At 51.5% G+C, this 23,567-nt stretch overlaps 3 protein-coding genes across 10 annotated transcripts in view; 2 read left to right on the top strand and 1 right to left on the bottom strand.

Moving 5' to 3' along the window:
• Nucleotides 1-5,278, top strand: part of SLC9A5 (solute carrier family 9 member A5) — a 25,667-nt gene extending 20,389 nt beyond the window's left edge. For 2 of the 5 annotated variants that reach the window (XM_037815550.1, XM_037815551.1), the window contains exons 17-19: nucleotides 163-310; nucleotides 3,740-3,789; nucleotides 5,078-5,278. In XM_037815550.1, the coding sequence (XP_037671478.1) occupies nucleotides 163-310; nucleotides 3,740-3,789; nucleotides 5,078-5,264 (385 nt within the window). In that variant the 3' untranslated portion in view covers nucleotides 5,265-5,278. Of the gene's footprint in view, nucleotides 1-162; nucleotides 311-3,739; nucleotides 3,790-5,077 lie in introns of those variants that run through there. The other 3 variants (XR_005213761.1, XR_005213762.1, XR_005213763.1) reach the window with 3 other exon arrangements.
• Nucleotides 5,266-22,492, top strand: PLEKHG4 (pleckstrin homology and RhoGEF domain containing G4). Of its 4 annotated transcripts, none has more exons than XM_037815545.1 (21): nucleotides 5,266-5,780; nucleotides 5,940-6,035; nucleotides 6,110-6,233; nucleotides 6,322-6,415; nucleotides 6,487-6,561; nucleotides 6,647-6,763; nucleotides 6,923-7,021; nucleotides 7,114-7,262; nucleotides 7,371-7,509; nucleotides 7,608-7,724; nucleotides 17,065-17,247; nucleotides 17,482-17,975; nucleotides 18,051-18,297; nucleotides 19,001-19,090; nucleotides 19,174-19,395; nucleotides 19,486-19,656; nucleotides 19,731-19,908; nucleotides 20,354-20,470; nucleotides 20,600-20,854; nucleotides 20,936-21,051; nucleotides 21,211-22,492. In XM_037815545.1, the coding sequence occupies exons 1-21, from the start codon at nucleotides 5,291-5,293 to the stop codon at nucleotides 21,214-21,216; spliced, it is 3,579 nt and encodes a 1,192-aa protein (XP_037671473.1). In that variant the 5' UTR covers nucleotides 5,266-5,290; the 3' UTR covers nucleotides 21,217-22,492. The 4 variants fall into 4 exon arrangements, with proteins under 4 accessions (XP_037671473.1, XP_037671476.1, XP_037671474.1 ...); XM_037815548.1 differs by having other exon boundaries at nucleotides 20,600-20,836; XM_037815546.1 differs by having other exon boundaries at nucleotides 20,618-20,854.
• Nucleotides 21,995-23,567, bottom strand: part of KCTD19 (potassium channel tetramerization domain containing 19) — a 30,655-nt gene continuing 29,082 nt past the window's right edge. The window contains exons 15-17 of the mRNA XM_037815489.1: nucleotides 23,408-23,562; nucleotides 22,985-23,086; nucleotides 21,995-22,108 (exon numbers count right to left, since the gene is read on the bottom strand). Coding sequence (XP_037671417.1) covers nucleotides 21,995-22,108; nucleotides 22,985-23,086; nucleotides 23,408-23,562 — 371 coding nt within the window. The remainder of the gene's footprint in view (nucleotides 22,109-22,984; nucleotides 23,087-23,407; nucleotides 23,563-23,567) is intronic.

Below are 23,567 nucleotides of genomic sequence, written 5' to 3' on the forward strand. Positions count from 1 at the left end.
CGGGGGGCAACAGGAGCATCTGGTAAGGGAAGTGGAACCTGCAACTGCCTGCCCCAGGGCTTCTGGGATAGAAATGGAGGCGGGATTCTGGGCAGGACTGTCAGTCCCTCTGGCCCTTCCTCATGCCTCTTCCACACCTTCCTAATCTTGTCCCCTTTGCAGGGGGCTGCAGTGGCAGTCAGAGAATCTCTGGGTGGACACAGGGTCACTGAATTGGAAGTCCATACAATGGGGAAGGCTAGCAGAGAAAGAGACCCCAGAGGTCAGTGCCAAGCTGCCTGAAGATGCAGCCCCCACTCACCGCAGTCAGGTAGGCATTCCTCGAAAAATGAACAGAAGTGTTTCTCTGCACATGGTGGGGTGGGAGAGTAATCTTAAGAGAGCCGGCTACCCTAAGTGCTTATGATAAAAATCAGATAGTGGAGGGTCTGGAAACATGGGTAGGCATCCCTACACTACGGCAGTCCCATAATTTGATTCCTACTGTGTCTGAAGGATTTTTTAAAAAACCTTGAAAAATATCTTATCAGTGGACAACTCAGTGGCTTTTAATATATTCAGAGTTGCACAACCTTCACCACAATCTAAGTTTAGAATATTTTCATCGCCCCAAAAGGAAACCCCGTACCCATAAGCAGTCACTCCTTATCCCCAGCCCTAGCTAACCACTAATCTATCTCTGGCTGAAGGACTCTTGACACATAGTGAGGTTATAACTTTATTCAACAGACATGCACGGGGAAAATAGGAAGAGAAGGAAGAGGGACTTGGCCCTCAAGAAGGTTACAGTTGCTGGTGATGGGGACTCATCAGCTATGTCATCCTTGGGCATGTTAGATAATCTCTCTCAGCCTCAGTGTCCTTATCTTTAAAATGGGGTAACAACCATACATCATCAGGTTGCTGTCAGGACTAAATGATAAAATGGGGAGGTCAGCACAGGGCCTGCCTATGGCAAGGAATCATGTCATTTCTGGTCTCATTCTGTGCAGACATAGGTGTTTGTAAAGTACTGTGGGGCTCTGAGGGGCGCTGAGAGGATCTGGAAAGGCTTATATGAAGAGATTGTGTGTGTGTGTGTGTAGAGATGACTCAGACATTGGACACAGGCAGAAGTTGGGTGGTTGCATTCTAGGTAGACAGAGCAACATAAAGAATGCCCAGAGTACACATGGCAAAAAGCAAGGATCATAGGGTAATGTGGATGGGAGAAAGAGACCAGCTAGGAACAGCGTGGGTGGGGAGATCCCGCAGAGTTCTGGGGGTGGCAGGGAGCTGACCTGGGAGTACTGTGATCTGGGGAGTGCCATCGGCAGTGATGTGCTTTAGGGAGCTCAAAGGTAGCAGGTGCCAGGTGGAAGACATAAGGAATCCCAAGTGGAGGATGGATTGGTAGAAAGGGTAGAGACAAGACCTGTTGGGAGGCTGCTTCAGCTGCCCTAAGAGGCTGGAGTTGGAAGGTGGTCATGCTGAAGAGGGCAGGCAGCCATTCACAGACTAGTGTCAGAATCACTGGGGAGCTTGTCAAACATGTAGACATTCCAGGGCCTACTCCCAAAGATGCTGATTCAGTAGGTCTATGGGGGGTCCAGAAATCCATGATCTTAACTCCCAGGAGTTATTAGAATTAGGGTGTGGAAATCAAATCCACACAATCAAGCAACTGAGGGTGGGGATGGGGGGAGTTGCAAAGAGAAGGCGCCTGGGGCTGGGTAAATAAAGAATGGTGGGACTGCTGGGCAGAGGGGGTTGGTCAGAGCCCATCAGATTCGGAGAAGGAAGCGGATGAGCACAGTCAGTGGGGAGGCAGGCATCTGGGGTGCAGGAGCGGGAGCAAGTCAAGAGCACATCCACAGCTCAAGCCTGATGGGGCAGGCTGGGAGAACACACCTTCAGTGCTGCCTGAGCTGAGAGGTGAGAGCTGGGCTGTGTCCCCTAACTGGCGTGGCTGGGGAAGCCCCTGGGAAGACAGTGGTGTTGCATTCAGGCTTTTGAGAAGGAAGGATTTTGACCAGGGGAGATGGTGTGGGCATTCCATTTGGAGGAGGCAGTATGAAACAAGACTTTTAATCAGATAACAGTTTTTTCTGGCCAGTGTGGGTGCTGATCAGGAAGGCTGGGATGCCTCTGGATGTCCATAAATGCCATAGCAAGGAGTTTGGACATTATTTAAAAGTGAGAAAGAACTGAAAGTTTTGGGATATTTGTCATCCTCACTGTTTGGGGCAGAACTGAAGAGGTTTGGGGTGGGGTGAAGGGAAACTGGGTCTCTCATCACTAGGCCCACTGAGGCACAGAGCCACCATTTTATTTTTAATTGAGTCATGTTGGCAAGGAAAGGGAGGCTGAGGGAGAGTTGGGGAAGGGGCAGGGGAGAGGCTGACCCCCCTATTATGATGTCAGTGGAAAAGGCTGCTGTGTGTAGATTCTGCTGCCAGGAGAGCCACAGAGATGGGCCCCATGATTCACGGCTCAGCTCTGCAAGCTCAGCCCACAGAGCCTGCTGTGGTCGGCCGCCCTGGGCCAGCTCCAGGTCCAGTCCCCCAATGTTCCACACTCGGCCTTCGTCTGCCTGCCCCCATTTCTATCCAAGGGTTTTGCATCTTGGAGTTCTCTGTCTCTTTGCTGTCTCCCTTTCAGACTGAGCTTCTGAATCTGTCTCCGTTTGTGATTCTGCCTTATGGCTCAACTCATAGATGGTGAGCCTCAGAAAGGCAGGGGTAGTTTGGCCAGTCTCAGGCACCCCTGAGCATTTGTTCTGTGTCAGGCCTTGTGCTGGATACTTGAAGTATGGAAATGGACACACACAGTCTATTTTCATGATGCTTACAACCCACTTTCTATGTGGGGTGAATTAACCAGGGCCTAGCCTAGTGTCTTTGTGCCTGGCTCTGAATCTGTCTGCCTGCCTGTGCCCAGGGATGCTGGGGTCAGTTATGGCCTGTGGCTTGAGGCCTCTTCTTTGTCTCTGGCATCAGGAGGGATACATGTGCCTGTCACAGGTCCCCCCAGCTCTTAGGCCTCTGGGGGCCTGGCTGTGGCTGGGTGGGCAAACACTGGGCAGCAGCAGGGGAGAGAGGGAGGGAGCAGGAGGCAGTGACTCAGAAGGGACAGCTCTGGGATGGCATTGGGGAGGGAACCAAGGCTGGGCCCGCTGCTGATTGAAGCTAGAAGAGGATGAGGTAAGACAGGGGGTTGAGGTTGGGACAGGACAGCTCTGAGGCTCCTCCTGGGGATCCTCTTTTGTAGTCAGACCAGCTCAGGAATGAGGTTCCTTGGTAGCTGGTCTAGGAGCCTGGACCCTGGGTGCTGATGCTGCAGCTGGAATGGGTGGGGGGGATTGCCAACAGCCCCCCATGCCTGCTCCTGATGCCAGGTTCCTCCCTCCAGCAGCCTCCCTGGGCTCATGAAGGAGGCTCTGGCTTGGGGCCAGGGAAGCCATTATACCCATCTCCCCTATCCCTAGGGCCTGGGCATTCTGTGGGGTCACAGTGCCTCCTCCTGGCCACACAGCCAACCTGCCCACAACCTTCCCACAAATTTTGGGGAGTGTCAGGCCAAACCTCAGAGCTGGGAGGGATCTCGTAGGTCATCGACCCAAGTGACTTTCACCAGTACAACACCCCCTGACTAAAGGCAAAAACAGCCTCAGTGCTGCCGGCGAGCTCACATTGACATATGGGGTTTCCTTAGTCCTCATGGCAACCCCAGGAGAAAGGAATGACTTTCTTTTTTATAGGCAAGAAAGGTGATGCTCAAGGAGAAGAGTGGCTGGAGCTTAAGCAGCAGGTAAGTGGAGGTGCCAGGCTTGGGATTCTCCAGCCTCAGCACCAGCCTTCTTAGCCAGAGTTTGGTGGGTGTGTGTGTGTGTGTGTGTGTGAAAGAAGTGTGAGGGAACGCAATTGGGTGAAGGGTCTGGGCCTGGTGGATTCTGGCGGGCCTGGGTCAGTCCTGAGGCAAGAGGCCTCACTGCCTCTCACTTTCTGCAGCCCAGACCTCAGCCCCCATCCCATCAGGGGATCATACAACCTATCTCTTGGTGCCTAGGCCTGGAGACTGGAAGGAAAAGGGGGACTGCAGTGGAGGAACCCCCACCCTCCATGAAGACACATCTACTGGCTCCCAGCAGCCTCAAGTGCCTGGTCTGGGTTCAGGGGTCTTTTTTCAGGAGCTTCCTGGAACCCTGGGCCCACATTTTCTTTGGGCCAGATTTGGGGGTCGTGAGGAAAGGGGTGTCTTGGCTTTCCCTGCTGATGGAGCCTGGGGCACAGCTCCTCATGCCCTGGCAGGGTAGGCAAGGCAGCTCCCCTCCCCGCACCCTCTACCCCCCCACCCCCCCAAGCAGAAGCCTCTGCAAGCCCCTACCTCTGCACCCTCAGGTGGACCCACCTGCTAAACTCACTGCCTACCACGGCGGAAGAGAGGCTTCTGTCGCCCCTCGGCAGGCTCGGGTGCAACGGCCGTTGGCCGACGCCCCTTCCACGGACAGAGGAGCCGAGGGGAAGGCGCGGAAATAGGAGCTCGGCGGGACCACTCAGGGAGGTGGGGCTGAGCCGCCCGCGGGGAAGGAGGTGGCGGCGGATAGGGGGCGCCGCGCGAAGGGGTGCCTCGGTGCTCTCCAGCCCTGAGCCGCCCACGTCGGGACCAGCGGGGCGGGCTGTGGCTCCGCCCTCGGCCCCAGGGGGCGGCAACGAGCGCTCTGCGGCCCTGCGGCCCCGCCCCCGCGGCCAGGAGGCGGCGCCCGCGGACGCCGGCCGGGTGGCTCAGCCCTCGCCGTCGAGGTCGCGGCGGTCGGGTACGTTCGAGGGCTTAGGCTGCGCGGCCTCCCGGGCTTCGCGGTTTTCCGCGGCGAGTTCCGCTGGCGCGAGTGCAGCCGGCGGGCGAGGGAGGGCCACGCGAGTCCCGGGCCAGGAAAGGGCCTGACTGGATCGTGGGCGTCCCACGGGCATAGGCCTGTAAAGCGTGGTCGTTGAGTGCGTGTACCAGGGTGTGGTCCCACGGGGCACAGACCCATGAGAACACCGAAGGTCGCGGCTTGGGCAGAATGGAGAACTCTGGCGTTCTCGTCCCTCCCCAGGCCTGAACTGCGGCATCGTCTGCGCTCCTTGTGCCCCGTCGTCGTCCAGCCTGGCTCCTCCCACGCCCGCGTGCCTTTTGCCTGCGTTGCCCGCACAGGCCTACCCGACCATCTTAGACCCGGTTCCTGCCAGAGCTGGGGCCTCAGTTCACACCGAGGGCCCAGCCTGTCTCTCACTAGGCCCTGAGCAGGCCCAGCCTTAGGGAGGCATTGATGGAACGGCCCTTGGAGAATGAGGATGGGTCCCTAGGCTCCCAGGGCCACACCACCGACTGGAGGTTTGCTGTGTGCAGTTTCAGGGATGCCTGGGATGAGGAGGTTAAGGACTCCAGTCCCCCAAGACCACCAACAGAGGCAGCCCAGGGGGAAGGGCAACAAGGCTGTCCCTTGCCCAGGGAGCTTCAGTCACCCCCAGAACGGCTGGCTGCAGATGGGTCAGGGGATGGCTGGAAGGGCACATTAGGAATTTCCTCAGTCCAGTCAGAGGACCCAGCCCCTTCTGGAATGGAGAGTCCCCTCTGCCCCATGTCCTCCTACCTCAGTCTGGCACAGGGTGGGAGTGATAGCCAAGGGGGAGACTTGGCAGGGGACCCAGTTCTAGGCAAGGCTGTACCAGCTGGCTTGTGCCCTGGGGGATTGGACAGTGGCCCTTTGGACCTTGGAGACCCTTTATCAGACACTGCATCAGAGCTGCTGGAATCAGGTAAGGGCGCTGGACCAGGGAGGTCTGGGAAGGGGCTGGGGGTGCCTAAGGAGGGGTGTTGTGACTTGTGGAGGGCTCTGACTCAAGCCAAAGCCCAGGTTCCAGGATAGGCCTTGGGTAGGTGGCCCAATGCATTTCCAAGCCATTTCTCTTCCCAAGACCCCAGTGGATCCAGCCTCCCCAAGCCTGCTGAATGCCTCCTGGCCCAAGACCTCTCCTTGGAGCTGCTGGCCAGTGGCATGGCCACCCTGCCAGGTAGTGGGGAGGAACTCGGGGTGGTGGAGATAGGGTGCCCAACTGGGTGGGTGTTCACTGCCTTCTGCCCACAGGGACTCGGGATGCAAAAGGTCGGGCAGTGCTGCTTCTGGACACCCACAACCCGGCCTGGCTTCACCCCAAGTGTGGCAGCCTTGAGCTCACCCGCCTCCTGCTCTACCTGCGAGACATCCCTAGGTGGGAACAGGGTGTTGGGAGATGGAGCCTGGGCTGGGAGGGGTCAGGGCCTGGAATTAGATACAGAACTGAAACCCGCCCTTGTTAGACCCGAAGTACAGGCCTTGGGACTGACCGTGCTAGTGGATGCCCGAATTTGCTCCCCGAGCTTTTCCCTCTTCTGGGGACTCAGCCAGCTGCAAGTGAGTATGGGATCAAAGCCCCCTCCCCCATTCCTTTTGTGGGGGCAGGGCTGAACTCAGATCCCTCACAGGAAGCAGTCCCAGGTTCTGTCTACCAGGTGTTACTAGTGGGAGAAATGCCAGAGGAGGTGCCTTGTGGGCTGCAGGTACAGAAGCACATTGGCTAGGGGTGGGGTGCGGTAGGGTGTTTTCCCACCCAGGCCTGGGTCATAGCACCTTCTTCTTCTGCAGCTGGAGCTGCTGCCGTCCCATCAGAGCCTGCTGAATCACATCCCCACTGTGGAGCTGCCTGCTTCCTTGGGTGGGGACCTGCCTTACTGCCACCAGGCCTGGCTGGACTTCCGGATGGTCAGTGTCTGGGTGGGATAGGGGGATGGGTATTCAAGCAACCTGGACCTCTGCTGGGCTGGGATGAGCAGGGCAAAGCTGGCCACAGTGCCCTGGAATCCAGGATGTCTGGGACCAGCACTGAGTGCAGGTCTGGTCACGCCTGCCCTCTGCTCACAGCGTCTCGAAGCCCTACTGAAGAGCTGCCAGGTAGTTTGTGCCCTGCTCCAGGGGGCCATTGAGAGTGTGGAGGCTATACCCCGGCCTATGGAGTCTGGGGTGAGTGTCCCCACCTGACACCTCCCTGAATGTTCCCTGTCTCCCGCCTCCTCTCCGTTGCCCACCTAGACTGCCTTTTGCCCTCAACCCAGGAAGTCAGTCAGCTGCTATGGCAGGCACGGGTCCTGATGCAGCAGGTGCTGGACTCGCCACAGCTGGCATGGCTACAATGCCAGGGGGGCTTGGAGCTGGCGTGGCTGAAGCAGCTGGTCCCAGAGGTGACCCTGAGCCCAGACTACAGGTAGGTGCAAGCCCAACCTCCAGATCTCATCCCAGCCAAGGTTTCAGGACAGGGTGTGATGGAGCAAGGTGACCAGCAGGGGTTCTAGGTCTGTGTACCCTGTACCAGGCCGGCGGTGGATGAGGTTGAAGAGCTGTATGGTCGCGTGGATGGACTACTGCACCAGCTGACCTTGCAGAGCAACCGGCGAGTACAAGCACTGGAGTTGGTACAGATGCTGGAGGCCCAGGAGGGCGAACTGCACCAGGTAGGAAATACCACCCAGGGCTGGCCTCATCCCTGATCTCAAGCCTGACCCCCACCCCATAGCAGCTTTCCTCACCTTTCCCTGCTATTCCTTTCCAGACTGAAGTGTGGCTCCAGGAGGTGGGCCGGCCCGCACTGCAGGAGGCAGGGGAACCTTCATTGGACATGATGCTCCAGGCCCAAGGCCCTTTCCAGGAGCTGGACCGGGCTGCCCACGTGAGTTTGGTTACTTAGTCATTCCGCAGGTGTTGGGGCACTGTGCTAGGGAATAGGAATGCAGAGGTGGGCAAAAGCAGATCCATTCCTTGCTCTCTTGGAACTCACAGTCCAGCGGAGGAGAGCAGTTGTAATCAAGGGTTTACAGGCATGGATGTGTGTTTGCCAACCGAGGCAAGTGCTCTGGAGAGAAGCAATGCAGGTGGTTTTACCTGAGTGTGTAATAAAGACTTGACCAAGTGGGGATGTCTGAGCAGGCTAACTTGAGAAAGTGGCTTTTTTTTTTTTTTTTTTTTTTAGTTCAAAATCTTCAAAGTACTTTATGGTCAAATTAAAACAGGTAGATATACATTCATTCTTGTGTCTGTTCAGAGCAACATCACTACTGTTTTTTTTTTTTTTTTTTAATCATCATTTTATTGAGATATATTCACATACCACGCAGTCATACAAAACAAATTGTACTTTCGATTGTTTACAGTACCATTACATAGTTGTACATTCATCACCTAAATCAATCCCTGACACCTTCATTAGCACACACACAAAAATAACAAGAATAATAATTAGAGTGAAAAAGAGCAATTGAAGTAAAAAAGAACACTGGGTACCTCTGTCTGTTTGTTTGCTTCCCCTACTTTTCTACACATCCATCCATAAACTAGACAAAGTGGAGTTTGGTCCTTATGGCATTCCCAATCCCACTGTCACCCCTCATAAGCTACATTTTTATACAACTGTCTTCGAGATTCATGGGTTCTGGGTTGTAGTTTAATAGTTTCAGGTATCCACCACCAGCTACCCCAATTCTTTAGAACCTAAAAAAGGTTGTCTAAAGTGTGCGTAAGAGTGCCCACCAGAGTGATCTCTCGGCTCGTTTTGGAATCTCTCTGCCACTGAAGCTTATTTCATTTCCTTTCACATCCCCCTTTTGGTCAAGAAGATGTTCTCCATCCCACGATGCCGGGTCTACATTCCTCCCCGGGAGTCATATTCCACGTTGCCAGGCAGATTCACTTCCCTGGGTGTCTGATCCCATGTAGGGGGGAGGGCAGTGATTTCACCTTTCAAGTTGGCTTAGCCAGAGAGAGAGGGCCACATCTGAGCAACAAAGAGGCATTCAGGAGGAGACTCTTAGGCACAAATACAGGGAGGCCTAGCCTCTCCTTTGCAGCAACCGTCTTCCCAAGGGTAAAACTTATGGTAGAGGGCTCAACCCATCAAACCACCAGTCCCCTATGTCTGTGGTCATGTTAGCAACCATGGAGGTGGGGTAGGCGAATACCCCTGCATTCTCCACAGGCTCCTCAAGGGGGCACTACATCTTTTTTTTTTTTTTTCCTTGTTTGTCTTTTTTCTTTCTTTTTTTTTTTTTTTAACTTTCCCTTCTTTTTTCAAATCAACTGTATGAAAAAAAAAGTTAAAAAGAAAACAAACATACAATAAAAGAACATTTCAAAGAGACCATAGCAAGGGAGTAAGAAAAAGACAACTAACCTAAGATAACTGCTTAACTTCCAACATGTTCCTACTTTACCCCAAGAAAGTTACATAATATAGCAACATTTCAGTGAACTTGTTCCTACTACATCCATCAGAAATTAACAGACCATAGTCATTTCTGGGCATCCCCAGAACGTTAAATAGCTTATCTGTTCTTCTTGGATTATTGTTCCCCCTTCCTTAATTGCTCTCTACTGCTAGTTCCCCTACATTCTACATTATAAACCATTTGTTTTACATTTTTCAAAGTTCACATTAGTGGTAGCATATAATATTTCTCTTTTTGTGCCTGGCTTATTTCGCTCAGCATTATGTCTTCAAGGTTCATCCATGTTGTCATATGTTTCACCAGATCGTTCCTTCTTACTGCCGCGTAGTATTCCATCGTGTGTATATACCACATTTTATTTATCCACTCATCTGTTGAAGGACATTTGGGTTGTTTCCATCTCTTGGCAATTGTGAATAATGCTGCTATGAACATTGGCGTGCAGATATCTGTTCGTGTCACTGCTTTCCGATCTTCCGGGTATATACCGAGAAGTGCAATCGCTGGATCGAATGGTAGCTCTATATCTAGTTTTCTAAGGAACTGCCAGACTGACTTCCAGAGTGGCTGAACCATTATACAGTCCCACCAACAATGAATAAGAGTTCCAATTTCTCCACATCCCCTCCAGCATTTGTAGTTTCCTGTTTGTTTAATGGCAGTCATTCTAACCGGTGTTAGATGGTATCTCATTGTGGTCTTAATTTGCATCTCTCTAATAGCTAGTGAAGCTGAACATTTTTTCATGTGTTTCTTGGCCATTTGTATTTCCTCTTCAGAGAACTGTCTTTTCATATCTTTTGCCCATTTTATAATTGGGCTGTCTGTACTATTGTCATTGAGTTGTAGGATTTCTTTGTATATGCAAGATATCAGTCTTTTGTCAGATACATGGTTTCCAAAAATTTTTTCCCATTGAGTTGGCTGCCTCTTTACCTTTTTGAGAAATTCCTTTGAGGTGCAGAAACTTCTAAGCTTGAGGAGTTCCCATTTATCTATTTTCTCTTTTGTTGCTTGTGCTTTGGGTGTAAAGTCTAGGAAGTGGCCTCCTAATACAAGGTCTTGAAGATGTTTTCCTACATTATCTTCTAGGAGTTTTATGGTACTTTCTTTTATATTGAGATCTTTGGTCCATTTTGAGTTAATTTTTGTGTAGGGGGTAAGGTAGGGGTCCTCTTTCATTCTTTTGGATATGGATATCCAACTCTCCCAGCCCCATTTGTTGAAAAGACCATTATGGCTCAGTTCGGTGACTTTGGGGGCCTTATCAAAGATCAGTCGGCCATAGATCTGAGGGTCTGTCTCTGAATTCTCAATTCGATTCCATTGATCTATATGTCTATCTTTGTGCCAGTACCATGCTGTTTTGGCAACTGTGGCTTTATAATAAGCTTCAAAGTCAGGGAGTGTAAGTCCTCCCACTTCGTTTTTCTTTTTTAGAGTGTCTTTAGCAATTCGAGGCATCTTCCCTTTCCAAATAAATTTGATAACTAGCTTTTCCAAGTCTGCAAAGTAGGTTGTTGGAATTTTGATTGGGATTGCATTGAATCTGTAGATGAGTTTGGGTAGAATTGACATCTTAATGACATTTAGCCTTCCTATCCATGAACATGGAATATTTTTCCATCTTTTAAGGTCCCCTTCTATTTCTTTTAGTAGAGTTATGTAGTTTTCTTTGTATAGGTCTTTTACATCTTTGGTTAAGTTTATTCCTAGGTACTTGATTTTTTTAGTTGCTATTGAAAATGGTATCTTTTTCTTGAGTGTCTCTTCAGTTTGTTCATTTCTAGCATATAGAAACATTACTGACTTATGTGCATTAATCTTGTATCCCGCTACTTTGCTAAATTTGTTTATTAGCTCTAGTAGGTGTATCGTTGATTTCTCAGGGTTTTCTACATATAAGATCATATCATCTGCAAACAATGACAGTTTTACTTCTTCTTTTCCAATTTGGATGCCTTTTATTTCTTTGTCTTGCCGGATTGCCCTGGCTAGCACTTCCAGCACAATGTTGAATAACAGTGGTGACAGCGGGCATCCTTGTCTTGTTCCTGATCTTAGAGGGAAGGCTTTCAGTCTCTCACCATTGAGTACTATGCTGGCTGTGGGTTTTTCATATATGCTCTTTATCATGTTGAGGAAGTTTCCTTCAATTCCTACCTTTTGAAGTGTTTTTATCAAAAAGGGATGTTGGATTTTGTCAAATGCTTTTTCAGCATCTATTGAGATGATCAATTGATTTTTCCCTTTCGAGTTTTTAATGTGTTGTAATACATTGATTGTTTTTCTTATGTTGAACCATCCTTGCATGCCTGGAATGAACCCCACTTGGTCATGGTGTATGATTTTTTTAATGTGTCTTTGGATTCGATTTGCAAGTATTTTGTTGAGGATTTTTGCATCTATATTCATTAGGGAGATTGGCCGGTAGTTTTCCTTTTTTGTAGCATCTTTGCCTGGTTTTGGTATTAGATTGATGTTAGCTTCATAAAATGAGTTAGGTAGTGTTCCATTTTTTTCAATGTTTTGAAAGAGTTTGAGTAAGATTGGTGTCAGTTCTTTCTGGAAAGTTTGGTAGAATTCCCCTGTGAAGCCATCTGGCCCTGGGCATTTATTTGTGGGAAGATTTTTGATGACTGATTGGATCTCTTTGCTTGTGATGGGTTGGTTGAGGTCTTCTATTTCTTCTCTGGTCAGTCTAGGTTGTTCATATGTTTCCAGGAAATTGTCCATTTCTTCTACATTATCCAGTTTGTTGCCATATAGTTGTTCATAATATCCTCTTATAATTTTTTTAATTTCTTCAGGATCTGCAGTTATGTCACCTTTTCATTCATTATTTTGTTTATATGGGTCTTCTCTCTTTTTGATTTTGTCAGTCTAGCTAGGGGCTTGTCAATCTTGTTGATCTTCTCAAAGAACCAACTTTGGTGATATTTATCCTCTCTATTGTTTTTTTGTTCTCTATGTCATTTATTTCTGCTTTAATCCTTGTTATTTCTTTTCTTGTACTTGGTTTAGGATTGGTTTGCTGTTCATTTTCTAGCTTCTTCAGTTGATCCATTAGTTCTTTGATTTTGGCTCTTTCTTCCTTTTTAATATATGCGTTTAGTGCTATAAATTTCCCCCTTAGCACTGCTTTTGCTGCATCCCATAGGTTTTGGTATGTTGTGTTCTCATTTTCATTCGTCTCTATATATTTAGCAATTTCTCTTGCTATTTCTTCTTTAACCCACTGATTGTTTAGGAGTGTGTTGTTTAACCTCCAGGTATTTGTGAATTTTCTAAGTCTCTGATGGTTATTGACTTCTAATTGTATTCCATTGTGGTCAGAGAATGTGCTTTGAATAATTTCAATCTTTTTAAATTTATTGAGGCTTGTTTTATGTCCCAGCATATGATCTATTCTGGAGAAAGTTCCGTGAGCACTAGAAAAGTATGTGTATCCTGGTGATTTGGGATGTAATGTCCTGTAGATGTCTGTTAAATCTAATTCATTTATCAGATTGTTTAGGTTTTCAATTTCCTTATTGGTCTTCTGTCTGGTTGATCTATCTATAGGAGAGAGTGATGTGTTGAAGTCTCCCACAATTATTGTGGAAACATCAATTGCTTCCTTTAGTTTTGCCAATGTTTCTCTCATGTATTTTGTGGCACCTTGATTGGGTGCATAGACATTTACGATTGTTATTTCTTCTTGCTGAATTGCCCCTTTTATTAGTATGTAGTGGCCTTCTTTGTCTCTCAAAACATCCCTGCATTTGAAGTCTATTTTATCTGAGATTAATATTGCTACACCTGCTTTCTTTTGGCTGTAGCTTGCATGAAATATTTTTTTCCATCCTTTCACTTTCAGTTTCTTTGTGTCCCTGTGTCTAAGATGAGTCTCTTGTATGCAACATATTGATGGTTCATTTTTTTTGATCCATTCTGCGAATCTATATCTTTTAATTGGGGAGTTTAATCCATTTACATTCAACGTTAAAACCGTGAAGGCATTTCTTGAATCGGCCATCTTATCCTTTGGATTATGTTTGCCATATTTTTCCCTCTCTCTATTAATATCCTTTATTGTACCCATACCGAATCTCTTTAGTACTGAACCTTTCTCCAAGTCTCTCTGTCCTGTCTTTGTTTCTCTGTCTGTAGGGCTCCCTTTAGTATCTCCAGTAGGGCAGGTCTCTTGTTAGCAAATTCTCTCAGCATTTCTTTGTCTGTGAAAAATTTAAGCTCTCCCTCAAATTTGAAGGAGAGCTTTGCTGGATAAAGTATTCTTGGCTGGAAATTCCTCTCACTCAGAATTTTAAATATATCGTGCCACTGCCTTCTTGCCTCCATGGTGGCTGCTGAGTAGTCACTACTTAGTCTTATGCTGTTTCCTTTGTATGTGGTGAATTGCTTTTCTCTTGCTGCTTTCAGAACTTGCTCCTTCTCTTCTATGTTTGACAGTGTGATCAGTATATGTCTCGGAGTGGGTTTTTTTGGATTTATTCTATTTGGAGTTCGCTGAGCATTTATGATTTGTGTATTTATGTTGTTTAGAAGATTTGGGAAGTTTTCCCCAACAATTTCTTTGAATACTCTTCCTAGACCTTTACCCTTTTCTTCCCCTTCTGGGACACCAATGAGTCTTATATTCGGACGTTTCATATTATCTATCATATCCCTGAGGTCCATTTCGAGTTTTTCAATTTTTTTCCCCATTCTTTCTTTTATGCTTTCATTTTCCATTCTGTCATCTTCCAGGTCACTGATTCGTTGTTCAACTTCCTCTAGTCTTGTACTATGAGTGTCCAGAATCTTTTTAATTTGGTCAACAGTTTCTTTAATTTCCATAAGATCATCCATTTTTTTATTTAGTCTTGCAATGTCTTCTTTATGCTCTTCTAGGGTCTTCTTGATTTCCTTCATATCCCGTACTATGGTCTCATTGTTCATCTTTAGTTCTTTGAGTAGCTGCTCTAGGTGTGTCTCTTCTGGTCTTTTGATTTGGGTGCTTGGGCTTGGGTTATCCATATTGTCTGGTTTTTTCATATGCTTTATAATTTTCTGTTGTTTTTGGCCTCGTGGCATTTGCTGACCTTGATAGGGTTCTTTTAGGGTTTGTAGACCAGTTGAAGTCCTTATCTCTAATTTATCAGATCTACAGCTTCGTGGAGTACACTTTCTCTAACTAACCAGCAGGTGGCGTCCACGAGCCACCTGTTCTCCACAAGCCAGATCTCCCCTGCTTAGCCTTTTTGGTGAGTGGGGGAGTGAGTCTTGTGGGGCCCAATTGGTGTCCCAAGCTTGCGTGTGTAGTTGGTGTTGCCTGCCCTGTATGTGGGGCGTGTTTCTGGGCAGTCGGGGAGGGGGGGTGGCCCTAACAATCAAATCTCCCTGATGATCCTAGAGTTTTAAAGCTACTGCAATAGTCTAATCCTTCAGTTCAGTCCTGCCACAGTTTGTCTCTGCCACTGACCCACAAGTCTTTGGTATTGGCGTATGGCTCCTGAGACTTGCAAGTGGGCCCCTCTTCCAGGCTGTGCACCCCGGGTCCTCTGTTGAGGGATGACTGTGCTATGTCACAGGTGAGTGCCGTCCCCCCAGGGCAGTTCTGGGCTGCTGGGCTGTGTTGGGAGACTCCCAGTCTGCTCAAATGATGGCTGAATGGGGCTCTGTTAATTCACACTGCTCCCCCTTCCCAGCTCTGGGACATTCAGCTGAGGTTGCAGGGAAGGCTAATGTCCACGCCCAGTTTTGTGGTGTGTGCCTGTTATTTGAAGCACTTCCGTCACACTGGGTTGTCTGGGGCAGCTCTGGGCTATGGGGCTGGCGATGGGCAGGAGTGTTTCCTGTCCACCAGGATGGTGGCTGTGAGCGGACACCCCCCTTTTCTTGGGAAGTTGTGTTGTTTAGTGAATTTTCTCAGCCACTGGATTATTGCCTTTTGTCTCAGAGCTCTCTTAGTTCTGCTCTTGACTTGACGTGCCCAAATTTCAATTCTTTGAAGCTTTCTGTATTGAGCTTCTTAGAGTAATTGTTTTAGAAAAAGCAAAAAGGATTTAAAAAAAAAAAAAAGGGCCCTCCTCAGAGATCTAATGGGTTATTGAAATGCTAATAGACAAAGCAACCAGGGCCATTAAGGAAAGGTGCACAGGGCAGAGAGATCAGCCTTGCTTCGGGATTTGCATATGCGCCTCAAGGCCTGATCTCCGCCCTTCCCCTTTCTGTGTTCACCAGAACTCCAAAAATCCTCTGCTTTTATTTTGGAGTTTTTCGTGTTGTTTTTTTTCTATGCCTGTCTCCTCTCTGCTGGGCTGGCTGCTCTCAGAGTCTCTGGTGTCTGGTCTCAGTCTATCTATGGTTGGAGTTTGAATCAGTAGAATGAGTTTCCGATAAGAGCAGCCACTGCAATTCTCCCTTCTCCTTCCTGGAGCTGACAGCCCCTCCTCCCCCGGGACTGAGCCTGGCAGGGAGGGGCGCGGGTCCCCTGGCCGCAAAAACTTACAGATTTCGCTGATCTCAGCAGTTCCACGTTTTCATGAGTGTTGTATGAAGTATGCCCAAAGACAGATTGCTCTGTGGTGTCCAGTCCACGCAGTTCTTGGCTTTTTACCTACTTTCCTGGAGGAGTAACTAAAACATACAGCTCACCAGTCTGCCATCTTGCCCCGCCTCTCCGAGAAAGTGGCTTTTGAGCTGATTGCTGAAGGATAGGTAGGGGTCAGCCAGGCAGCAGAGGGTTCAGGATGGGGCAGTCCAGCTGAGGAAACAGCATGTGCAAAGGTCCTGTGGCTGGAGGGCGCAGGTTGTGCCTAAGGAACCTTAAGAAGGCCAGTGAGGTAGAAATGAGAGTAGAAGGGAGAGGGAGAGTGGGGTGTGGCAGTGCTGGAGAAGTGGTCGGTGGCCAGATCACTGGGTCCTATGGGCTCTTGAAGGGGAGTTTGTATCCTAAAAACAGTGGAAAGTTTAAGCAGGAAACTTGTGTAATCAGATCTGTGTTCTAGGAAGATTAGCTTAGTTTCTGGGTAGACAGTGACTTGGAGGATGGACACAGAGAGTCCAGTAGAGAGGCGACTGCAGTGGTCCATGTGGGAAACGATGCTTGCTCTGTCCAGGATGAGGGAGGGGAGATGGATTTGAGAGGCTGATGTGGTTTGATGGTAGATACATATGGGGGGAGTAGAAGGGGGAGAGGGTGGTAAAGGCAAATGGGTGATGTTCTCTGAGAGAGGGGCCAGGAGACAAGGACCTTCTAGGAGAGGGGGTTTCTTGAGTCCAGGCTCAGGCATGCTTTCAAGATGAGTACGAGGGAATGAGTGGGAAACCCTTGGTGCTCGGCCTGGAGTTCAGAGGAGAGGTCTAGGCTGGAAAGGGTCGCTTGGCAGATGTTGGCGTGTGGGTGACATCTGAAGCGTCCGTCACACAAAATTGCCTAGAGAGAGAGTGAACTGCCTTCAGGAGCTCCAGTGTTTAAGGACCCAGTTGAAGGTGGGGGATCAGGAGGAGGAACTACCAGAAAAGGACGAGGAGAATCAGAAAAGTGGGAAGGTGTTGGGGAGTCCTGGAGAGAGGGTTGAATGCTGGAGAAAGGTAGGGTCAGGTGAGGGCTCAGAAGTGCTGGGGAGGGGACGGGATGGGGTGGGAATGGGCCGATGGGAGGTGGGGTGGATATGCACTGAGAGTGAGAGGCAGTCCCTCCAGAAAGCTGGCTGTGAGGGGAGTGAGGGGGGTCATGGGTGCGGGTGGCAAATGGAGGTGGAGGGACATTCTACAACCACAGGAGAAACTTGATGTCCCCAGGAGCAGCTCAGGCGAGGGGAGAAGCTTCTGCAGCCACTGGCTGGCTGGGAGGCAGCTGAACTGGGACCCTTTGGGGCCCACTTTCTGGCCCTGCAAACCCAGCTGACTGAGTTCTCCAGGGCTTTGGCCCAGCGTCGACAGCGGCTGGCAGATGCTGAGAGGCTGTTGCAGCTCTTCAAGCAGGTGTGCGAGGGGTCCCTGTCACTGGCTGCCCCAGCTCCTCCACCTCAACCTGAGCCCTTCCTGGTTGTCTTGCCTGTTCTCTTTCCTTGTCTTCATTGTGACCCCCAAATCCAATGACTGGGGATGTGGCCTGGGGCCAGCATCCTGTGGGGGTGGGGAGTGGGTGGAGGAGGAGAGGGCTTGGTGGTCTTGGGGGTATTTCCCTTCAGTCCTTGTCTGCCTTTGGTGTTGCAGGCCTCAACGTGGGCTGAGGAGGGGCAGCGGGTGTTGGCAGAGCTGACACTGGAGCCCCCAGGGGTCGTGCTGCAGCAGCTGCAGCTGCACTGGACCAAGCATCCTGACTTGCCTCCTACCCACTTCCGAAAGATGTGGGCCCTGGCCACAGGGCTGGGTTCAGAAGGCATCCGCCAGGAATGCCGCTGGGCCTGGGCACGGTGCCAGGACACCTGGCTCGCATTGGACCAGAAGCTAGAGGCAGCCCTGAAGCCACCACCGGCAGGCAGCTCAGCCAGCTTGTGTGTCAGTGGGGTCCTTAACGCACCTGCCACTCCTCCCCTGAGGAAGTCTTACAGCTTTGATCAGAATTTGGGACAGAGCCTCAGTGAGCCTGCCCCCCATACCACCATAAACACCACCCACCATGGGCCAGAAACTGGAGGTGGTGCCCAGCCCAGGTCATCCTCCACTCTGCCTCTGCCAGGCAGCTCTGACCTCAGGAACTCAAGCAGGTATAGGCAGTGGGCAGGACAGGGTGAACTGTGGGAGGGCGGGTGTCCTGGGTCCTGACTCCGCCTACCTGGTAGGCTTCAGCTGGTGCTGGCGGAGATGGTAGCCACAGAGCAGGAGTATGTCCGTGCCCTTGACTATACTGTGGAGAACTATTTCCCCGAGTTGGATCGTCCTGATGTGCCCCAGGGCCTCCGTGGCCAGCGTGCCCACCTCTTTGGCAACCTGGAGAAGCTGAGGGACTTCCACCGCCATTTCTTTCTGCGTGAGCTGGAGGCCTGCATCCAGCACCCACCCCGCGTGGCCTACGCCTTCCTGCGCCATGTAAGGCCCACAGCTGAATCTGCCACACTCAACAAAGAGCTGTTGGGCCCATGCTTGGTGCCAGGCCCTGTGCTGAGTGCAGCTAGGAGCGAGATTGACAGGTTCCTGCCCCCCAGGGGGCTCAGTTTAAGTAGGGTAGATACAAAAGTGAAAAAGATAATTCCAGATTATAGTTGGGACTAGGAGGAAAAGAGTCAGGAGATGATGATTGTGTGCCAGTGGGACAGAGCTTCCTGGTTTCTAGAGAGCTGTTAGAGAAGGCCTTTCTGAGGAGAGAGTACAGAGGGCTGCAGTGACAGCGTTCCACCCCGAGGAAACAGCAAGTGCAAAGCCCTTTGGCAGGAAAGAGAGGGACAGTGGTCCAGGAAAAGACAGGTCGAAATGGCTGAGTGTAGTGAGCAGGGCAAGAGTAGTTTGAGGTGAGTTGAGATCAGTCAGCCAGTCTGGGGGTTGGGGGAGGCTTGGTCTGAGGGGGAGGCAGGACCATTTCCCAGAGGGCCTGTGGCCAAAGCCCCCTCTGCACAGTGCCTGTTCTTGCAGCTCGCCCCTCATTTGAAGCAGTGCAGACGGGATCTGAGGGGAACTCCCCTGGGAGCAGTCTGTGGGCATTTTGGACCTGTCAAGCTGACAGTGGTCAGGCCCAGGGGGCCAGCCTTGGGGGGCTGATCCCTTCAGACCCGGACTGAGCCACATGTCTCCACAGAGGGTGCAGTTTGGGATGTATGCACTCTACAGCAAGAACAAGCCACTCTCGGACGCCCTGATGACCAGCTACGGCCATGCCTTCTTCAAGGTGGGCAGACCAGAGACTGGAGCAGGTTGAGGGTGGTGGGCAGCTACCCTGAAGCCTCTTGATGCTTTGTTCCCACCTGGCAGGACAAGCAGCAAGCCCTGGGGGACCGTCTGGACTTGGCCTCGTACCTGCTAAAGCCCATCCAGCGCATGAGCAAGTATGCATTGCTGCTGCAGGAGCTGGCGCGGGCCTGTGGGGGCCCTGTGCAGGAGCTGAGTGCCTTGCGGGCCGCCCAGAGCCTCGTGCGCTTCCAGCTGCAACACGGCAATGACCTGCTAGCCATGGACGCCATCCAGGGCTGTGACGTGAGTCATCCAGGCCATGGTGGGCACCTGCAGTGGGTGTGGAGGGAGGGGGCAGGAGAGGCGGGCACCCACCAGATCCCTACATGGCAGGTTAACCTCAAAGAGCAGGGGCAGCTAGTGCGACAGGATGAATTTGTGGTGCGCACCGGGCGCCACAAGTCCCTGCGCCGCGTCTTCCTCTTTGAGGAGCTGCTGCTCTTCAGCAAGCCCCGCCGTGGCCCTGCGGGCATCCACACGTTCTCCTACAAGCGCTCCTTCAAGGTAGGCCCACCCGACCCGTCCCCCACCCCTGCCCACCCAGATGCCTCACCAGGCCCCTCTCCCCTGGCACACAGATGGCAGACCTTGGCCTCACTGAGAGCTGTGGGGACAGCAACCTGCGCTTTGAGATCTGGTTCCGTCGTCGCAAGGCCAGGGACACCTTTGTGCTGCAGGCTGCCAGCTTGGCCACCAAGCAGGCCTGGACGGCTGACATCTCCCGCCTGCTCTGGAGGCAGGCTGTCCACAACAAGGGTGGGCCCCTGCCCCTGTTTTCCACCTCACCCTCCCCTTCCTGGCTGGCTTATATTGCTCCACTGGGGCCCAGCGAGGGCCTAGGGATCTAGAAAAGCCTGGGAAGGCACCTCCAGGAGCTGTGGCGGGAAGAGGCCCAGCAGCACCAGGCAGGGCAGGGGAAAGAGTGCCAAAGTCCAGCAGTCCTGCTCTCACATTCTCTGACTTTGGGGGTAATATTAACCTCTGCATCAGCAGCCTCATCTTTAAAAGGGGATTCATGGCACCTGCCCTATGGGATTTTGGGAGGAGAGCGCCTGGCACCAGAAAGGCTTGGCATGCAGGATGGTTCGTCTGCAGGATGTGCGTGTACAGAAAGGATTTATGTAAAGGGAGAGGGAGAGGTAGAGGCCCAAGGGCAAAGCTGGTTCCAGGGGACCTCGCCTTATGCCTTCTCTCCTCTCAGAGGTGCGCATGGCTGAGATGGTGTCCATGGGTGTGGGGAGCAAGACCTTCCGGGACATCGTCTCCAGCGAGGAGGCTATCAACGACCGTACCATCAACTACGTCCTAAAGTGTCAAGGTAGCAGGCAGGCTCCAGGGGGTGGGGATGAAGAAAGCTGCATGGGAGGCAATATGGACCTCTGTCAGCCCTGGCCTGAGCTCCCCTGGGGACCTTGGGCCAGGCTGGGCATGGGCCTATCCCAGCCAGACCCTCCCTTTTGTGCAGAAGTTCGCTCTCGGGCTTCCATCGCTGTGGCCCCGTTTGACTATGACAGCCCCTACCTGGGATCCTCCAGCTCTCTTCCTGGAGACCCTGCCTCTTGCTCTGTACTGGGGTCCCTCAACCTGCACCTGTACAGAGACCCGGCTCTCCTGGGCCTCCGCTGGCCCCTGTATCCCACCAACTTCCCAGAAGACGCAGCGCTGGAGACTGAAGCAGAGCTGGGTAGCCAGCCCTCTTTGAGTATGTCTGGGCCTAGACAGAGGCAAGAGGGCATGGCCTGGGGTCTGGGCCCACCCTGCTGACAGCTCACATTCTCTCTAGCTCTCGAGGACTCCGAGGTCTCATCCCAGTGCCCATCAGCCAGTGGCTCCAGTGGCTCTGACAGCAGCTGTGTGTCGGGACAGGCTCTGGGCAGGGGCTTTGAGGACTTGTCCTATGTGAGTGCCATTTTGTCCTAAACTTGCCAGCCCAGCGTGGGCTTTGGGCTGCCTTTACTTTAGGTGGAGCTGGGGGGTGGGGTGGGCCAGAGCCACTCCCCAGAGAGCCCTGGACCCCGATCCAGGGGAACAGGTGCTCATGCCTGGCTGGCACCACAGGTCTGACCCAGGCTTGAAGGCGAGCACTGGATCCAGCAGCCCGGGGCTCCAAGGAACATCACCTCTCTTTGGATCTTCTGTGACCAGGGACTGGCCGACATCCAAGCCATCCCCAGCCCACACGGGCAGCCCTGTTGGCCACCCTTTCTGATGTCTGTGCCCTTGGACTGATTGGCAGGGGCCCCTCCCCGGGCATCTGGCTGCAGAGCCTGAACAGGCACCCTGATCCTGGGTTCCTGGCCCCATGTGCCCCTCTTCTGCTCTGCTCTCCAGTCCCCACACCATTTGGGAATTAAGATGAGGCTAAGCAGAGGGTGAGTGTTTCATGTTCTAGGCTGGCAGGGACTCTGTGGCTCCCAGCAGTTCCTGGGCTGCCCTTACCCCACAGGAGGAACACAGGTGGGTTCCCAGAAACAGCTTCCCAGACTCTGGCCTTACAGCCAAGCTCCCCAAACTTACGGGCAAGTCCACCCCTATTGGGCCCTTAACTTTGCCTGCCCCGGCTCCCCAGGCCCAGCCCCTTCTTTCCCAGGTCAGTTTGGTTCTTTTGATTCAATGCCTTTTGAGTAACTTTCAATTACAGTTGTTGTCTGAAATTAAATTGTTAGGCTGTTGGTGTCTCAGAAAGGAAGTCCAGGCTTTGACTCGTGGTTTGCTCTTTTATTTGTTAACAATGAAAAATAGACTGATATGCGTCCTTGGGTGGTCATGTGCATTCTGGGGACATCCATAGTTAGAATGAGCCTTGGTGGGTGGGAGTACAGAGGTGGCATCTCTGGACACCCTAGCCGTCTTGTAAGTACTTGGCCAGGATTGAGTAGGACACAGATTTAGACAGGCCCCTCTGGATGAGCAGGTCCACGCAGCGGCCGTACTTCTTGGCAAAAGGCAGCGTGAGCTGTAAGGAAAGGCCCATCTTACCCCTGATTTTCTGGCCAACTGCCTACTAGCTAGTGGGGACACGGGGGCTCCTGTCTGGGCAGGGGCAGGGCAAGCCTGGTTGTTGGGGACCTTTGATGCTTTCAGCCTCACTTCTGCCCAAAGGCATCTCACAGGACCATGGCTAGGAGTGGCTACCGGGAACCGGTCACAATGACCAGAGGGTCAAAAATGGAGATTTCTGGTCACTGGTTACTTTCCAGCTGTAGACATTGACTTCACCTTTACAACCAATATAGTGAAAGGGGTTATAAATCATTTGATTATTGGAATGCCAAATTAATGAGAAATTAGCTAAATCTTTTCCCCCTTCAATGTTAAAAATAATAAAACCCTAAAGTTATTTTAAGGAATCAAAACCAAAATAACTTGGTCATTCCTTTGTCTTTCTTGAACATTTTCCTTTTCTTTGTAAAAAGTAAAAAAATGCTTTAAAGCAGCTTAACTGTGAAGGGAATGTACAATAAAAAGTGGTGACATCACGGCTAAATTGGCGAAGTTGGCATCGCTGGTTGAGAAGGCCTGTATCCTAATCATTTCTCTGATTTCAGCACCCCAAAACTTGTGCTCACATGGCGGCCAAGAGTTGTCAGTGATGAAGGCAAAGTTGGTATCATTGGAGGAAAACTAGAAACCAGTGACAGGAATACTCATTCTTGCCTAGTTTGGCCTAGTTAGTTTCAGCCATCGCATCTCCCTCCCTGGGATCGGGCACCAGTGGCCTGGCTGCCTGCCTCCCCTCCTGGGCAGTGTGGCCTGGCGTGCGTGCAGCAAGACGTGGGGTCCTTCAAGGCATCATAGGGCTGCCCTTCCCGGTGGGGCGGGTGGCCCTTACCTCCACCCAGCTGTACAGGCGTTCCTGGGTGTGCCGGTCGTCCTTGAAGCCAGTGATAGCCAGCAAGTCTACCACAAACTGCTGGGGGTTCATGTGTAGGGTCTGCCAGGAGAGCTCATAGTCAGGTAGGGGTGGGGGGACACTCCCTCAGAGTGGGATGCACAGCAGGGGTTCCCTGAGTCTGCAGGAGCCCCAGGGATGGGGGACACTCACTCACTTCACATCTGTCTCTTGGCCAGGCTTGGTCCAGATGAAGTTGGCCTGCCTTCCCATCCCTGTCCTTGCTGCTGCCTTTCTGCCCCTGCCCTGTTCCCCTATCCCATCTTGACTTGCTTCCTCTTGCCTTGCTGTACTCGTTGTGGGGGCAGGGGACAGGGTGAAGAAGGTACAGGGCAGCCCAGGGCTTGTGGCTGTCACACATACCCACAGCCGGTTGGCCAGGGAGACCACCTTGGCTGTGATGGCTTTGGGGTCCTTTTGCCTGATGGAGTCCAGGATGATGTCCGTCAGGAAGCGGTGACATTTCTGCGCGTAAAACATCTCCTCCCATGACAGAGAGAAACTCAGGAAAGTTACCTCTGTG

Source organism: Choloepus didactylus, chromosome 22, assembly GCF_015220235.1.
Source record: "Choloepus didactylus isolate mChoDid1 chromosome 22, mChoDid1.pri, whole genome shotgun sequence".
Lineage (NCBI taxonomy): Eukaryota > Metazoa > Chordata > Mammalia > Pilosa > Megalonychidae > Choloepus > Choloepus didactylus.